Raw genomic sequence first — 14,109 nt, forward strand, 5'->3', positions numbered from 1 at the left:
ATATATACTTTACCATAAAACATACAAATGTGTATCATGTCCCAGTCTACTGATGTAAGAGCAAAGCTTCTGCTTTGATTATGGGACCACTAATTGGCATTCTCTGTCATATTTTCTGCATAACCATACATATGATAAATTATCTGTGGTTTCTAGCTTAGTTTTTCTAAAGTAGAACAAGAACTTAAACACCTAAAAGTATAAAGCAATCTGAGTGCAGATTGCTTCTACATCTTTACAATTTCTTCCCAAATCTTTTGTAGTCATCTCGTCAGTATTTATCAGTGACTCAAAGCACTCAACTTTATATTAAAACAAAATCTTTTTGCTTAATTCATCAGTTTAATAAAAATCAAATTATCAGAGAAAAATAACAAGAAAAACTGATTTGGGAATAAGTAATTGATTGGTGGTAATCACACAACTCAACTGAAATACTGGAGAGAAAGAAGTGTGCCAGTCTGCTAGCTAGTAGTCTATTAGCAACAAGGTCAGGGTGCCATGGGCACAGAAAAGAAATGTAGAGTATCAGTTGATCCAGCTGGTCAATTAAGTAGAGGTTTTTTAATAGAGATTTTAGGCAAAGAGGATGAAAAGTAAAGAACAGCTACCCATCTAGCTATAAAAAGTAGCACCTTCCTTGTAGAAAAACATTTGTCCATTTTTCTTGTTGGTAAAGTACCAGAATTTCAAAGCCTTGGGGGCAGACATTACGGAAAGGCAAAGGAATCAATCTCCACACCTGCTTTTAGAAACCTGCATGGTGTCTTTATTTCTAACTGTTTATCATTGGTCAGTGACTAACTGCATTTCTCAGTCCAGTTCGATCAGCGTTGCAGTTTGAGGTTATCTTAGATTGTGGCAATAGGGTGACTGTCAAACCAAGGTTTTGGTGCTCCTCTGACTGTCATCTTCATGTTTTCATGAGTTTTAATAAAAATTTAAAAGAGTCAGTCTCAGGGTTCCTAGTCAGCCATCATATAAAATGGAAGTGTCAACATTTTAAAAAAAGAAACATGTAATAGGTGTTATTTCATCTAAGTCAATGTGAGGTTGAAAGAGTATTTCAGGAATTAATACTCATCATTCCTGATATAATAAAATAAATAGAAATAATAAGGGTGGGGAGAATAGTGTGGGAAAGGTGGAGTCTTTCCTCCTACTCGCTCCCCAAAGATCTATTTCCCTGAAAAATCAGGGAGAAAGCAAACCAGTGAATGACTGACTTAAAATGGCAAACTCCAGGCAAGGTTATTTATTTTCCTTGCCAGACGTGACTGTTCGTTCCAAAACTAGTTCCAACCACTAGGCAAAGAAGTTTTAACATAAAGTTAACTAATGTACCATGGGGAAGGTATCTCCAGTTCCCTAAGAAACTTCTGATTGTTTAAATAATATACTATATTCCACTCAGTCTTCTGGGTAAAACATGCCCTCTAAAAATATTCCAGATTACAACCAGGCTGAAACGTGCTTCTGGATAATCAGAGAACTGGTCAATATACATCTTAAAAACAGTCATAATTAACAAAACACAACTCAGGTGGAATGTAGATGAAAATACACAAATATCCTTCACAAGCAATTAATATTTAAACAGAAAAGTATCTCGGAGAAGAGTTTAGGAACTCATCCTTCAAGTCCAGTAATGACTCAACTCATAAATGGACTATGCAATTAATACCCAGATAGACCTAGACTAGAATAGCTCAGCTTTTTTGAGTCTCCGGTACTGTCAGTTAATAATTCCCCCATTAAAAGAGAAGTTCTAAACTAGTTTTCTCAGGAAAGGACATTTGGGCTGCTCTCAGAATAACAGAACCTCTGGAGAGTACAGTGTCAAATCCTAGTCAAATCATGTATTCTATTATCACCTTGAATTCCCTTGGTATAATTTTAAAATGCAACCCACCATTTTCAAGAAAAAAAAAAAAAGCTCAATCTTCTTGATTGTATCCATTTATCTTTCTGCTAACTAATGTGAAGACACTTCTATACTAGCTTTCTAGTACATGATAAGACTTGAGCTTGAACATTACAATCCATGAAAAACAAGCACAGTGCTTACACTAATTATCACTGCTAATGCTTTTCCATCTCCCCCAAAGAAAAACAGTGAATATTCCAAACAATAAAAATAAGGTTGTGAACTTGGTTTCTTCACTTAAAACTTATGTTTAAATAACTGGTAGAGATGTTAGATACCTTCTTACTTACATTCTGACTTGGTATAAAAATAGGTTGATGACATAGTGACCAATCAGAAAATGCCCTAAAGCCTTGAATCCCATCACACTAGTAGATAATTACTACCAGAAGAACTGTTTCTGGGAACAATATTAAAAACACAAAACGTAGAATCAGGCAAATACTCTTATGTCAACAACAATAAAAAAAGTCTTATGATCTGATAAGGCAACTCATTCAGGTATTTGGGAGTATCTTTTGAACACTCATTCTGATGAGCCCCCAAGGATGCAACCCCAACGAAGTTCATTCTACAAGAATGCAATGATGCTGAGATGCAACCCTGAATTTTTCAAGTCTCATAGTATGAAACTCTGAAATCTCAAATGAGCAGTTGTCTAAATGCTGATCAAATTCAAAGCTATATTGAATTACTGCTGATTTTTACTTGTATTAGTATTTAGTGGATTGGAAGTCTTCTGCCACTCAACCTACAAATATTAGATGAAAGAATCAATTGGGGAGAATATACACCAGGATACTACATTTTCACATAGAATATGGTTCACATAGAATGTGAACCATATTCTATGCATATCTGGTGTCTGAAGTTTAATATCCTCTTCAAGCAATAATAAAATATATTACAACAAATCTTTATTAAATTCTTACTATGTTGAATATCATACCATAGGCATAGTGGTGGACATAAATGACAGAAATAATTCGTACCCTCGAGGAGTTTACAGTCTAGTGGGATTAACTTCAAATAATTATACTGGCAGAAATAAGCCAATCACAATTCCCAGCCATATGGCTGAGCCGTGTTGGACCTGATTTAGATGAAAAATTGGGGCCACTATCATAATGGGATGAGATCTTGGGCAACTTGGGAGGAGGGTGAGTTTATTTTATTTTGCACATGGGAGGTATGTGAATTGTGGTGGTCAGTGGCGAACTGTGGTAGATAGTCCCCAGAGATGACCGCCATCATTCCCTTTGCTTCCTGCACATGCTCCTCACATCAAGTAATGGAGAATAATTCCCCTCTCTTATATCCTGGATGGCCTTAGTGACTTGCTTGACGAGTAGAATGTAGTGAAAATGACATTCTAGGACTTTTGAGTCTAGGTCCTAAGAAGCCTTGCTGTTTCTAGCCAGGTAACTTTTTCAGAGTTCTGCTTTGGGTAGATTCCTCAGATAACTACATAAATTATAGTTAATAATTTAGGCACAGAGAAAGGCCTTGGGGCAAGAAGCCACTGCAGTAGTTCAAGCAAAACATAAAGGATGGCTTAAAACCAAAGTAACAGAAAGAGAGGAGAGGATGGATGTCAGCGATGAGTAAAGCTAAAATCCAAAACACTCTACAATTGATACTTAAGGAATGAGAAAAGACAGAAGTCAAAGTGTTTTCTGGGGTTACAGAACCTAGACAGCTAAAAAGAAAATGATGCTCTCAATCAAGATTAGAATCCAAAAAAAGTATATATAGAGAAAAACAGAGGAAATTAAATTAGAGGGGCAGGGAGGTCATCCAACAAACGAATGGCAATACTCCAAGTGAATGGGTTAACAAGTGCCTTTTTGGAGTTCTGTCCTTTTTAAATCTGGCTAAGCCTAGAAAACATTGACTTCATTTGTGTCTCCACATGGTTAATGTTTTCTTTTCAAAGTAATCCCTTCTTTTTCTAGCCAAAAGAAACAGCAAGGTATTTATTCCTTACCAATAAATACCTTGCTAAAAATTAAAAGCATTTAAAGGTAAATTTGTAATAGTGGTTTGAATAAATTACTCTCAAACTAAAAACATATCTATTACTTAAAAAGTTAAACTTTCAGATTTACAGACGCAATCTCGATGTAACTTTGATTACATACTTGGTGGCATTTCAAATTATCTACCATTAAAAAAAAAGTTCCTTTATACCTTGTCAAACCATGTGATTTACAGACCTGTGCTGTGGCAACATTTAATCCTGTCCTGCCTGAACAGATGGAATGCTGAAAGAAGACTGAAATCTCTTTGCCTGTCTCAGATTTTACCTTGCATCCTCAGTGTTCTCTAAATTCCTAATCCTGTAAGTCTTTGTATTAAGTGTCCTTACAGTTGCTTTCCTTAGGCAATTGTGAATGTAGAGAAACAGAAACATCTTTGTACATTTAAGGATTATTTAAGGCTAGACAATTTATGACTTGTCCAGGGTGCCCTAACTTTTAATCACATCTGCTTTCTATACAAAGGCTAAGAATGTATTCATTATACAGCTCACATAACCTTGTGAATTAAATTAGGCTCACTGACATGTACTATGTCACTTTCAGCAGATCATGGACTACTTTTTAAATACTCACAAACTAAATCATGTTAGGTTATAACTGTAATGTTGCCAACAGCATGATCAAATTCATTCACATGTATTATTTAAACTGTATGGATTTAGACCAGTGTTTCTCAACCTTTTTTTATTACAACCTCCTTAAAGATTCTTTTTAGACATTTTTTTCCTAATTATCCCTCTACACAATTTTAATACTACACATAAAATGTTTATCTGTTACGTACTATTATCTGTATCTGTGCTTTGCATATTAAAAAAAATAAGTGTTTTTCACCGCCCCCCACCCTGCCACCAAGAACCAATTCTTAGCCTCCTAGGGAAGACATCTCCCTATTGAGAATGCATGTTTTATTTAGATTAATAATATGTCGTTCAAATAAGTATTATTCTTATAAGCAAAATAAAGCTAAGCCTTAGAGCATCACAGAAGACTCACAAAGAATAGAAGACTGAGTTATGGCCACTCTTTTTTTTTTTGTTCTTTTGTTGTTTTACGGTACACGGGCCTGTCACTGCTGTAGCCTCTCCCGTTGCGGAGCAGAGGCTCCGGACGCGCAGGCTCAGCGGCCGTGGCTCACGGCCCCAGCCGCTCCGCGGCATGTGGGATCCTCCCAGACCGGGGCACGAACCCGTGTGCCCTGCATCGGCAGGCGGACTCTCAACCACTGCACCACCAGGGAAGACCATGGCCACTCTTTTGAAACTGCCAATTTAAAGACTGAGAAGTACAGACAATTATTTAACTTTCGGTACCTGCAAAATAAAACTACCAAAGGCTTCCATTTTAAAGGCCATAGTCAGTCCTCCATTCTTCACTGATTTTACTGAAAGATCAATAACTCAGAAAATTTGTGGCTAACAAGTAAAAAATAGATTTTAAAACCAAAAATATAAGTGGTTTTATTCATGAGGTTCTAAAGTTCAAAAAGGACAATAAAGATAAAAATAGGAATCAGACAATCCTAAGTATTCGCAATTCCCCTAACTACGGAAACAGGAGCATTGACATTTGGTAGAAAAGAACTCTGAAGATATAATATTAAAATGAAGAACACTATTTAAATACAAACTGTTTAAATGGAAATATCAAAAAGTGACTGTTTTCCTAATAGATTCAAAAAGCCTACTTATGTTTATCTTTAATTAAAACTCTTCAATATTAAAAGCTCAAAAATATATTAATTAATAGACCTCTATCTCCTAACTTTCTGTCCTTAATTAATAGACCTCTATCTCCTAACTTTCTTCCTCTGGCATAAGTAAGGCTGAATTATCACTTACGTCTGGCTAAGGCAAGGACAGAGCACAGAGCATGAGTCCTCTGACTCATTATGGCCCCATCCCCACTGCATCCCACCCACCTTAACATGTACCCACAGGAAGACTAATGGGCTGGGGATGGAGCATGAATTACGTATAGCAAGCATAAGTTATTCTTAGAGTCAGCAAAAAAGAAGATCTTCCCCCAACAAAATAGAAAAAGATAAAAAAGGTAATAGATAAGAGGATTATGCCAAAAGCCAAATAGATTTACTGACACCACAGTTTATTAGGGACACAATATATAAAGAATGCCCATACAACCCAAAATTCATCAAAACATTACTTATTTTAAGACAAAGAAAATGTTTTGTAATTTTACAACTGATTTTTCTTTCAATATCATTATCCTTTCATCCTAACTATGGCCTGGCAATATGAAAGCTTTAAGACTTCAGCAAGACTAAACTTAAGACTTAAACTTTCTTTTCAAATTAATCCCTTCTTTTTTCCAGCCAAATGAGATGTAGGGTTTCTTTAGTATTACTTTAGTGATACTTTAGTATTACTAAAATATACTTACCTTCCTGTTCTAAGGTTGACCTTTATATGCTTTAAGTTTCTATTTACTGAAGAAGTTTAGTCAGCTAAGGCTCTAGTCTATGTTTAACTGAAATCTCAACTTTATTAACAATTATAAAATTTCTGTGATAACTTTGATTCCATTTATTTTAAAATAATTTTAATAAAGTGTAAAATCATGAATTACACTTTACAATTACTCTTTTATTCTACAATTTATAACAGGTGATACTCAATTTCTCAATTTAGGTAGTAAAAAGTTATATTACAAAACTACGCTGTGTATCTGCATACACTGGGTACTGACTGATTGATATTTGCTCATTAAAAATGGATAACTTGGTTAAATAATTGTCAATAAAAACATAAAAGGTTTCTTTGTAAATCAGAGGCAGCCATCCATTAAATGCCCCATTTTTAGGTCGACTGAACACCTTTCCCATTTACTTAAACATAAATCAACAATGTGAAAATGAGGCAGTTTTACAAGCACAATGACAGTTACCTAGTAAATAATTTACAGTAGGAACGCTTATCTTCTAATAGTAATTACGTCTCTTCTTTCATTTAAAAATACAGGATCAGAGATTAATGAAAACAAGGTAAGTAAATAAAAAGGTAATCAAGAAAGAACACACTCTAAAAATAATCAATATTGTAAATATAAGGTAATTTTTAGAATAAAGCTATATATTTACCATCCAACATCAAGTATTCTGTAAGAAATATTGTTATAATAGTTTATTCAGCTATCAAGGTACCAAACGCCGTGTTAGCTATTAGCACTGAATACAACACAGTCATGGGAGAAAATCCATTTCTTCAAAACAATTGTTTTAAATTTGTAAGTTGATTAAATGAAATACTGCCTTATGATATATGCTGGGTCCAGAACAAAATCATGAAAACCCCAAAAAGTTAAGTCATAGAAGTGGTCAAAGTTTATGAGAAATTATGCTATTTACCTTGGCTCCGCACTCAGACTTATTACATTTTTTTGTGGCAGAGAACTTTGTGTTCTTTGTTTCAAATCCTATAAAAATGAACAGAAGTTTTTATTTTACTTTTAAAACTTGTTTCAAAGTTAGCTATGTAATAGTACCTTAAAAAAACATGAAAAGGGCACAGTAGGAAAAAAAAAGCCCTTTCCAGCTACATGAAGTCCATCATAGTTCAAAACAAATAAATCTTGTGTCTGTGCGCATGTATTGTGTATTTAGATTTCAAGTACAGCATATGTTACGGGTACTAGAGTCCATAACGAGCAGTTCTAACTAGGAATCAAATCAGAATTCTAGAGACAATTCTGCAAAAAGTTTTACTATGTTACTTTTGTGTCATATGTTTCATATCTTTAAAAAATGTAAGTCTGTTTATTGCATTCTTACTTTAATATGAAAACATATGATCAAGGAGCTTCTAATTAAAGCTAAGGAAAATAACAATTATAATGTCCAGTTACCTTACTATATCACTTAAGTGTTCTAAAAGCCTGTATGCTTTACATACCTTGAAATAAGTTCATTATTTTATTTTTCATGCTTAGATTTAGTGAGAATAAAATACACACCATAAATCAAATAGAGTCACACTTATGGGAAAGGACACACAGGTAATTTATATAAAGTGATAAAAATTCTTTCAAATAATGTAAAAAGAAATAATTATATTTCAATGTCTCTTTTTATTAAGATTCTCACTCCCTTTTCCAACCCAAGAACAAAAGAATCACACATTTTTATTATGAAAATAGAAGATATCAACTAACCATTTCTAGGAAGGTATCAAAAGAGTAAGAGTCGTATGAGCGTTTGTCCTTCAAAATAAGCAGCAGTGCAGAATGTCCAATTATCTTCTTTAAATTCATCAATGAATGAAAGAGTCTGTGAACCAAAAATTTTACTAGTCTGAGAAGTAATTCAAAAATCTCTATGCGGTATAAAAAATAAATAAAATAAAATTCCCCCCCCCAAATCTCTATACAATATTTTCCTAGAGAACAGACTTGTGGTTGCCAAGGGGGAAGGCGGTGGGGGAGGGTTGGACTGGGAGTTTGGGATTAGTCAGATGCAAACTATTATACACAGAATGGGTAAACAACAAGGTCCTACTGTATAGTGCATGGATCTATATACAATATCCTGTGATTAAACCATAATGGAAAAGAATATGAAAATTTGTATGTGTATAACTGAATCACTGCTGTACAGCAGAAATTAACACAACATTGTACATCAACTATACTTTAATAAAAACATTTAAAAAAATCTGTATATAATATTTTCAGTTTCTTTAATTATGGCCAAACCACTATCACCTTCATCCTGTATTCAAAGTGAAACCTATAATAAACCTATGATGAATTGGCTCTTTTTTTTTTTTTACCCTGAATGAAGTACTTAGGGATAAAAAAAAGTTAATCAGAAGGTATCACTGATAAGGATTCATTTAAAATAAGAAAACTTTCTAGACACACCCAAAACACATAAACTTATTCAAACTACTTATATTCTACATGAATATCATACCAAATAATAACAATAGCCAACATGATCACCCCAATAGCTCTAAGGCGTTCTACCAAAAAGCAATGATTTGATACTTTACTTTAGAAAAATCTTTAACAAGCATTGAAATAATGACAAAAGAAGACATGAGATTAACTCTCATTCACAAAAAAATTCAATCAGTATACACATTTCAAAGAATTTAAATTCCTGAAGAATTCAAATATATATTTTGTGAATTTAGTTTCATGTTCTTGTTCAAGAGAACTAGAGAAAAAAAGTATTTCACAGATCCAGATAATGAAATTGTCTTTGTCCTTATCATATTTCTTTGTCATTGAAATTCTTAACTGTATTCAAATTGTATAATTATGTCTGAGGAGCCAAAGGGATGCTTATGAATCAACTGTTTCAAGATCAATTCTGGAATAGAATCTCAGTACATTACCAGCTATTGGTGAAGCACTACACATAGGGGAAAAACCGCCTTTTTTCCAAATTTAATCTTACTATTTAAAGCTTTAGAGAGCAGGCACCTCTAAGCAAACTCATATTGGAGAAATCTGTAGAGAAACTTTGCTAATCATGTTTTCAATCAACCATTAGAATAAATCTATTATGTTTATAGAGTGACTATATTATTTTCCCCAACACAGGAAGCAATTTTGGATCTATCTGTTAAAAACATTTTTGTCGGCATGCAACAACAAAAAAATTGTAAAAGAACTAGATAGAAATAACTTCTTTTTTCCAGAGCATTAAGATTAACTTCAAAGATGTAAGCGATCATGATCAATAAGTTATGAATTAAATGCATTTACATAGTAACTCTGTAACCATAGTATTAAAATCTTATGGATTTAAGTTCAGACCATCATCCACCTAAATTTCTCAGTCTATTCAAATGTTTTACTACATAGTAGTAAGTGTTTTCACCAGACTAAAAGACCATATACATGAATGAATACAATTCAGTTAGAAAAACAACTCCTTCAATCTAAGTTTATTTTTATTATCTACATGGCTATCTTTATGAGGTCATCTGAACATGAAGAATAAGTCACGTTCTCCATCAGCTAAAACCTTATATGTGTTACTGTGTATTAAAGTAGTCCTAATTAAACTGAGTGAATGTCACGAATCAATTTTCGTGTCCTAAAGGCACACACGCAGTCTTCTTATGAGATGACCGCTAAGGACAGGCGCATTTCCCAAACACTTTCTCAGTATGTATAAAGCTATTTTATTGAAAACAAAACAAAGCTAAACACAGTAAATAAGTCTGGGGAAAACTGGGTAGAACAAAATTTTACATGTTTCAACATTTCATCAACGTGGTATTTCTCAGAGCTTCTAATTTCCTAACCTGCCCTTATCCTATTATAAAACAGTTCAGGAAACGTCACTTTGGAATCACAGTTTTCTAGTTGGCTACCATTCCTGCAGTCTAAAGGAGACGTTATCATGTCTGTTATTCAACAGTTTGATCTACATGTTAGGAGTCTCGTTCGTTCTTCCCCTCTGTTCATTTTCTTCTCCTACCTATCTTTATTACAACTTAGCAATGGACAGAATTCTTAATCTTTCTGTAATTGACCTCATTACCATTCCTTCTTCACACAGCCCCATTAACCACTTTTAAGCTGAACATCCACATAGACACTGCCCATTCTAATTCATTTTTTATGCCATGATTAGAATTAACAGCCAAATATGCCATGATGTATGCTTGCTCTCCAGTTTATAATTACATAAAGATTCAATCTACTGTTGATAGCATGACACTAAGAGTCACCCTTAAACGGCAGAAGAGAGAGCTAAAAGGGCCTGGAGCCCTGATGGCATTGTGGAGCTGTCACACCTGAACCAGTGACCTGCAGACTTCTTTCACATGGCCTAAAAATAAGCAGGATAGGATTAATTCTGTTCTGAGTTGCTATTACTAGCAGCCAAAGGCAGCCCCTAACTCATACACTTGTTCACTGGGACATTTCTGCCAACATCTGAATAAAAAGTAGTCAACAATCCAAGGACAAGAGACCACCCAATACTAGCTGCCTCTTTATTTATAATTCTCTAACTTGTGTTTTGAAATTTCCTACTTAAAATGTCTGTGCTAATGACTTGATAATTGTTTACGACTTTTCAATGAAGTGTGAAGTACTCACAAAGCAAATTTACAAATGTCAAGTACAACTTGAGAATTATTGTGTCTTTTTTCTCTGAGATGCAATTTTGTATGTGGATGCTTTTATAAGCTAAAAGCAACACCAAACATATGGAGGAACTAATGACAGGCCGCTGGAGAGGTTATGAGACAGAAAATGTTCTGTAGCAAAAACCCAGTGACCTGTACCCAAATTTCTTTCAATATCACAGCCAGAGAGATAGCAAGTAGGTAGTGGAGGAGGATGACTTCTCTATTTCCTCTTAGGAGCTCTGCTCTGGTCTGATTCCCAGCAGCCTCACTTTTAAACTCTCAATAAACCAAGAAGACAGGAACAGGTGAAAAAGAAAAATGGAGTATCTGACCTTACTTTCAAAAATGCTTTCTGTGGAAGAAATAACATCATTATCATACAATGAGTTTTTCTTACTTTAAGCTCAGCTCAATCTCAATAGACGGATGCTAAATACATCTGCCATAAGAAAACTGAGAAGATATTCAAGGTACTACCTTGAATATATTTTTTAAAGACTCAAGTCAACTAATGAAACCTCAAGAACACTTTTTTCCCAAGTTTAGGGAAAGGAAGTCGAAATACTGTAACTAAAACTTTAATTAACCCTCATTACAATTAGTAGTATCAGTTGTGGATCAAGTTTTTAATAATGACTTTATGTGCTATGTACACTTTCCACATATGAGAATACCTATAAAAGAGATTAACTTTTAAAATCTATAATCAGAACATATTTTTAATGATTTAAAAATAATATCAAAGCATAATCTGGAAGAAATACTAACCTAAGCTACAGTGAAACAATAGGCAAAACTCCTCCCCCAGTGTGGGAATCTCCTCTGCACTGATCCTAACGAATGGCAGCCTCAACTCTGGTATGATGATGGAAATCTCACTATCACAAAAGGTAAGCTTATTGGGAAGCACTGTTTACAAAGCCCTCTGCTATTCTGAGCCAAAGGCTGTACTCATTGTTTCTGATCTGCAATATGAAAATAACTGAGTTCTACTCCATCATTCATTTGACAGACCATCCAAGAGCTAAAGATGGCTTTGATATCAATACCCAGGCCATCGCTTTTCATCCCAATTCCTTATATCGGCCATATATGACAAGGTTTCTAGGCTCTTCTACTTCCTGGCTATTCTTCCAGCCTTAAACTTTTTTGTCAATGCCCCTATCAAAAAATGAGGTATCCGAGAACAAATGGATATGAAATAGGATGAAATTAAATGGCTATATAATGAAGTGGAGCTCTTTATCTCCCTGGATTATAACTATGATTTACTTGATACCAAATCCTTGGTCAATTACCACACTGTACTTGGGGAAAAGTGGGATCGGTTTTATAATAATGTTTTACTACTCCATTTACAGAAATGCGCTACAATAAAAAGTTGAGACAGCCAGTACTTTGTCAACAGATTTCTTGAAAAACTGGTGACTCTGAAAATTGGTGGGTTTTCTAAAGCAAACCTTATAAGGGATATAATTATTAAAAACTTCATCAAAACATAAGCATTTTGGGCTGTCAGCATAACTGAAAATGTTTTCTTGGTGTGACACATGTATCTTTGAAATTGGTTTGACTTAGTGTGCTTTTACTTCAGTAAAAATTCAGCATTACAATTAAAAAAGACACTTCATCAAAAATAAAAGCTTATGACCTGAAATTTTAAAAGATTTTGTTTTAAGTCCACTTTTCAATATATTACCTGGTACCATAATCCACAACCACCCAATCTTTTGCAGTTCCTGTGATAGCATCATGATGTTGAAATAGTCCCAAATTCCTTCTTGCTTCTGTCAGCATCATATAATGGGATGATGAAAGAAATTTACTTATCTTGTATTGCTGAGCTTGTTTCAGGGCGAAATAGTAAAGAATTTCAGCAGCCCTAATTGCATAAAACAGTCATTAATTTTTATTTCAAAACAAACATTTTAGTTTACTACCTAAAATAGGTGGCACTGATACATTTTCAAATGTGTTTTTTTTTAAATCCATGATTTCAGTACAATCAGTTTATAAGACAGATACTGATAATAAACATTTCTATAAAACCACAAAGGTATCCACCTAATACATCTAAATTCTCAATCATCAAAGAACACCATGTCTCAGTGATATAAGGAAGAGAAGTCAGTACCTGTTGGCAGAAAGATATGTCCATTTACATATAACATAGGGAAAAAATATCTCAAAGCAGTAAGAACTGGATAAATGTTTCCGTCCTTTCTTCTTAGCAGCTTAGACATATACCATGAACTTCATCACCAGAAAGCCATTTACTCTCACATAGGTACATTAAGAGGAGAGGTGGTGGGGAAATGCATGGCCACATGAGTGTTAGACTAACAGTAAAGGAGAAGAAGAAAATGATGGCCAGACAGCTCAGAGACAAGAGTTAGTCCAAGTGCTGAATGATAACATACAACAACTATAGAGAATTTAACATTAGAAACTGAAAGATGATAAATCTTATGCCATCTTTTCTTAGTATTTTAAAGTAAAGAATAAAAATACTTTAGCTTAAGGACAGTTTTGAGCAATAATATGGGGGTTTATAATTTTCATCTTTAATGTTTTTCATCTGAGGACATGGTTCAAGATGGGTTTCTTAAAAGTTCTTTAAAAAGAGACATGCCTTGATGGAGTGAAAAATATAAGAAGATTCTTTACCACAAACATGTTAAGATAATGGAGAGGAAAATCAAGGAAGCATGAAAATGTACCAAGGTATCAAAAAACAAGGAGAGATTCAAACTGCTTAAAAAAAAAAAAAAGAATTCGTTTGAATTGTTGAAATAATTTAAAGAAACTAAATATTCTCCACTTTACAAAATTATAAGCCTTCTGAAATTCATGGCATGAGAATCACTATATAGGAATTAAGGAAATTGTATGTATATGTATGCATATATATCCAGAGCAAGTATTCCTGGTTATGGAAAGAATATATATACATATAAATACTCCAAAATGTAAAAAAGTGGATTTCAATAATATTTTCTTCTTTGTACATTTCTATTTTATACACATTTTT

At 33.9% G+C, this 14,109-nt stretch overlaps 1 protein-coding gene across 1 annotated transcript in view; it reads right to left on the reverse strand.

Annotated features, from left to right (window-relative positions):
- MAN2A1 (mannosidase alpha class 2A member 1) overlaps positions 1-14,109 on the reverse strand; it is a 167,685-nt gene that overhangs the window by 61,993 nt on the left and 91,583 nt on the right. Inside the window, exons 10-12 of the mRNA XM_004267441.4 lie at positions 12,778-12,960; positions 8,140-8,254; positions 7,337-7,404 (exon numbers count right to left, since the gene is read on the reverse strand). Coding sequence (XP_004267489.1) covers positions 7,337-7,404; positions 8,140-8,254; positions 12,778-12,960 — 366 coding nt within the window. The remainder of the gene's footprint in view (positions 1-7,336; positions 7,405-8,139; positions 8,255-12,777; positions 12,961-14,109) is intronic.

Source organism: Orcinus orca, chromosome 3 (assembly GCF_937001465.1).
Source record: "Orcinus orca chromosome 3, mOrcOrc1.1, whole genome shotgun sequence".
Classification (NCBI taxonomy): Eukaryota; Metazoa; Chordata; class Mammalia; order Artiodactyla; family Delphinidae; genus Orcinus; species Orcinus orca.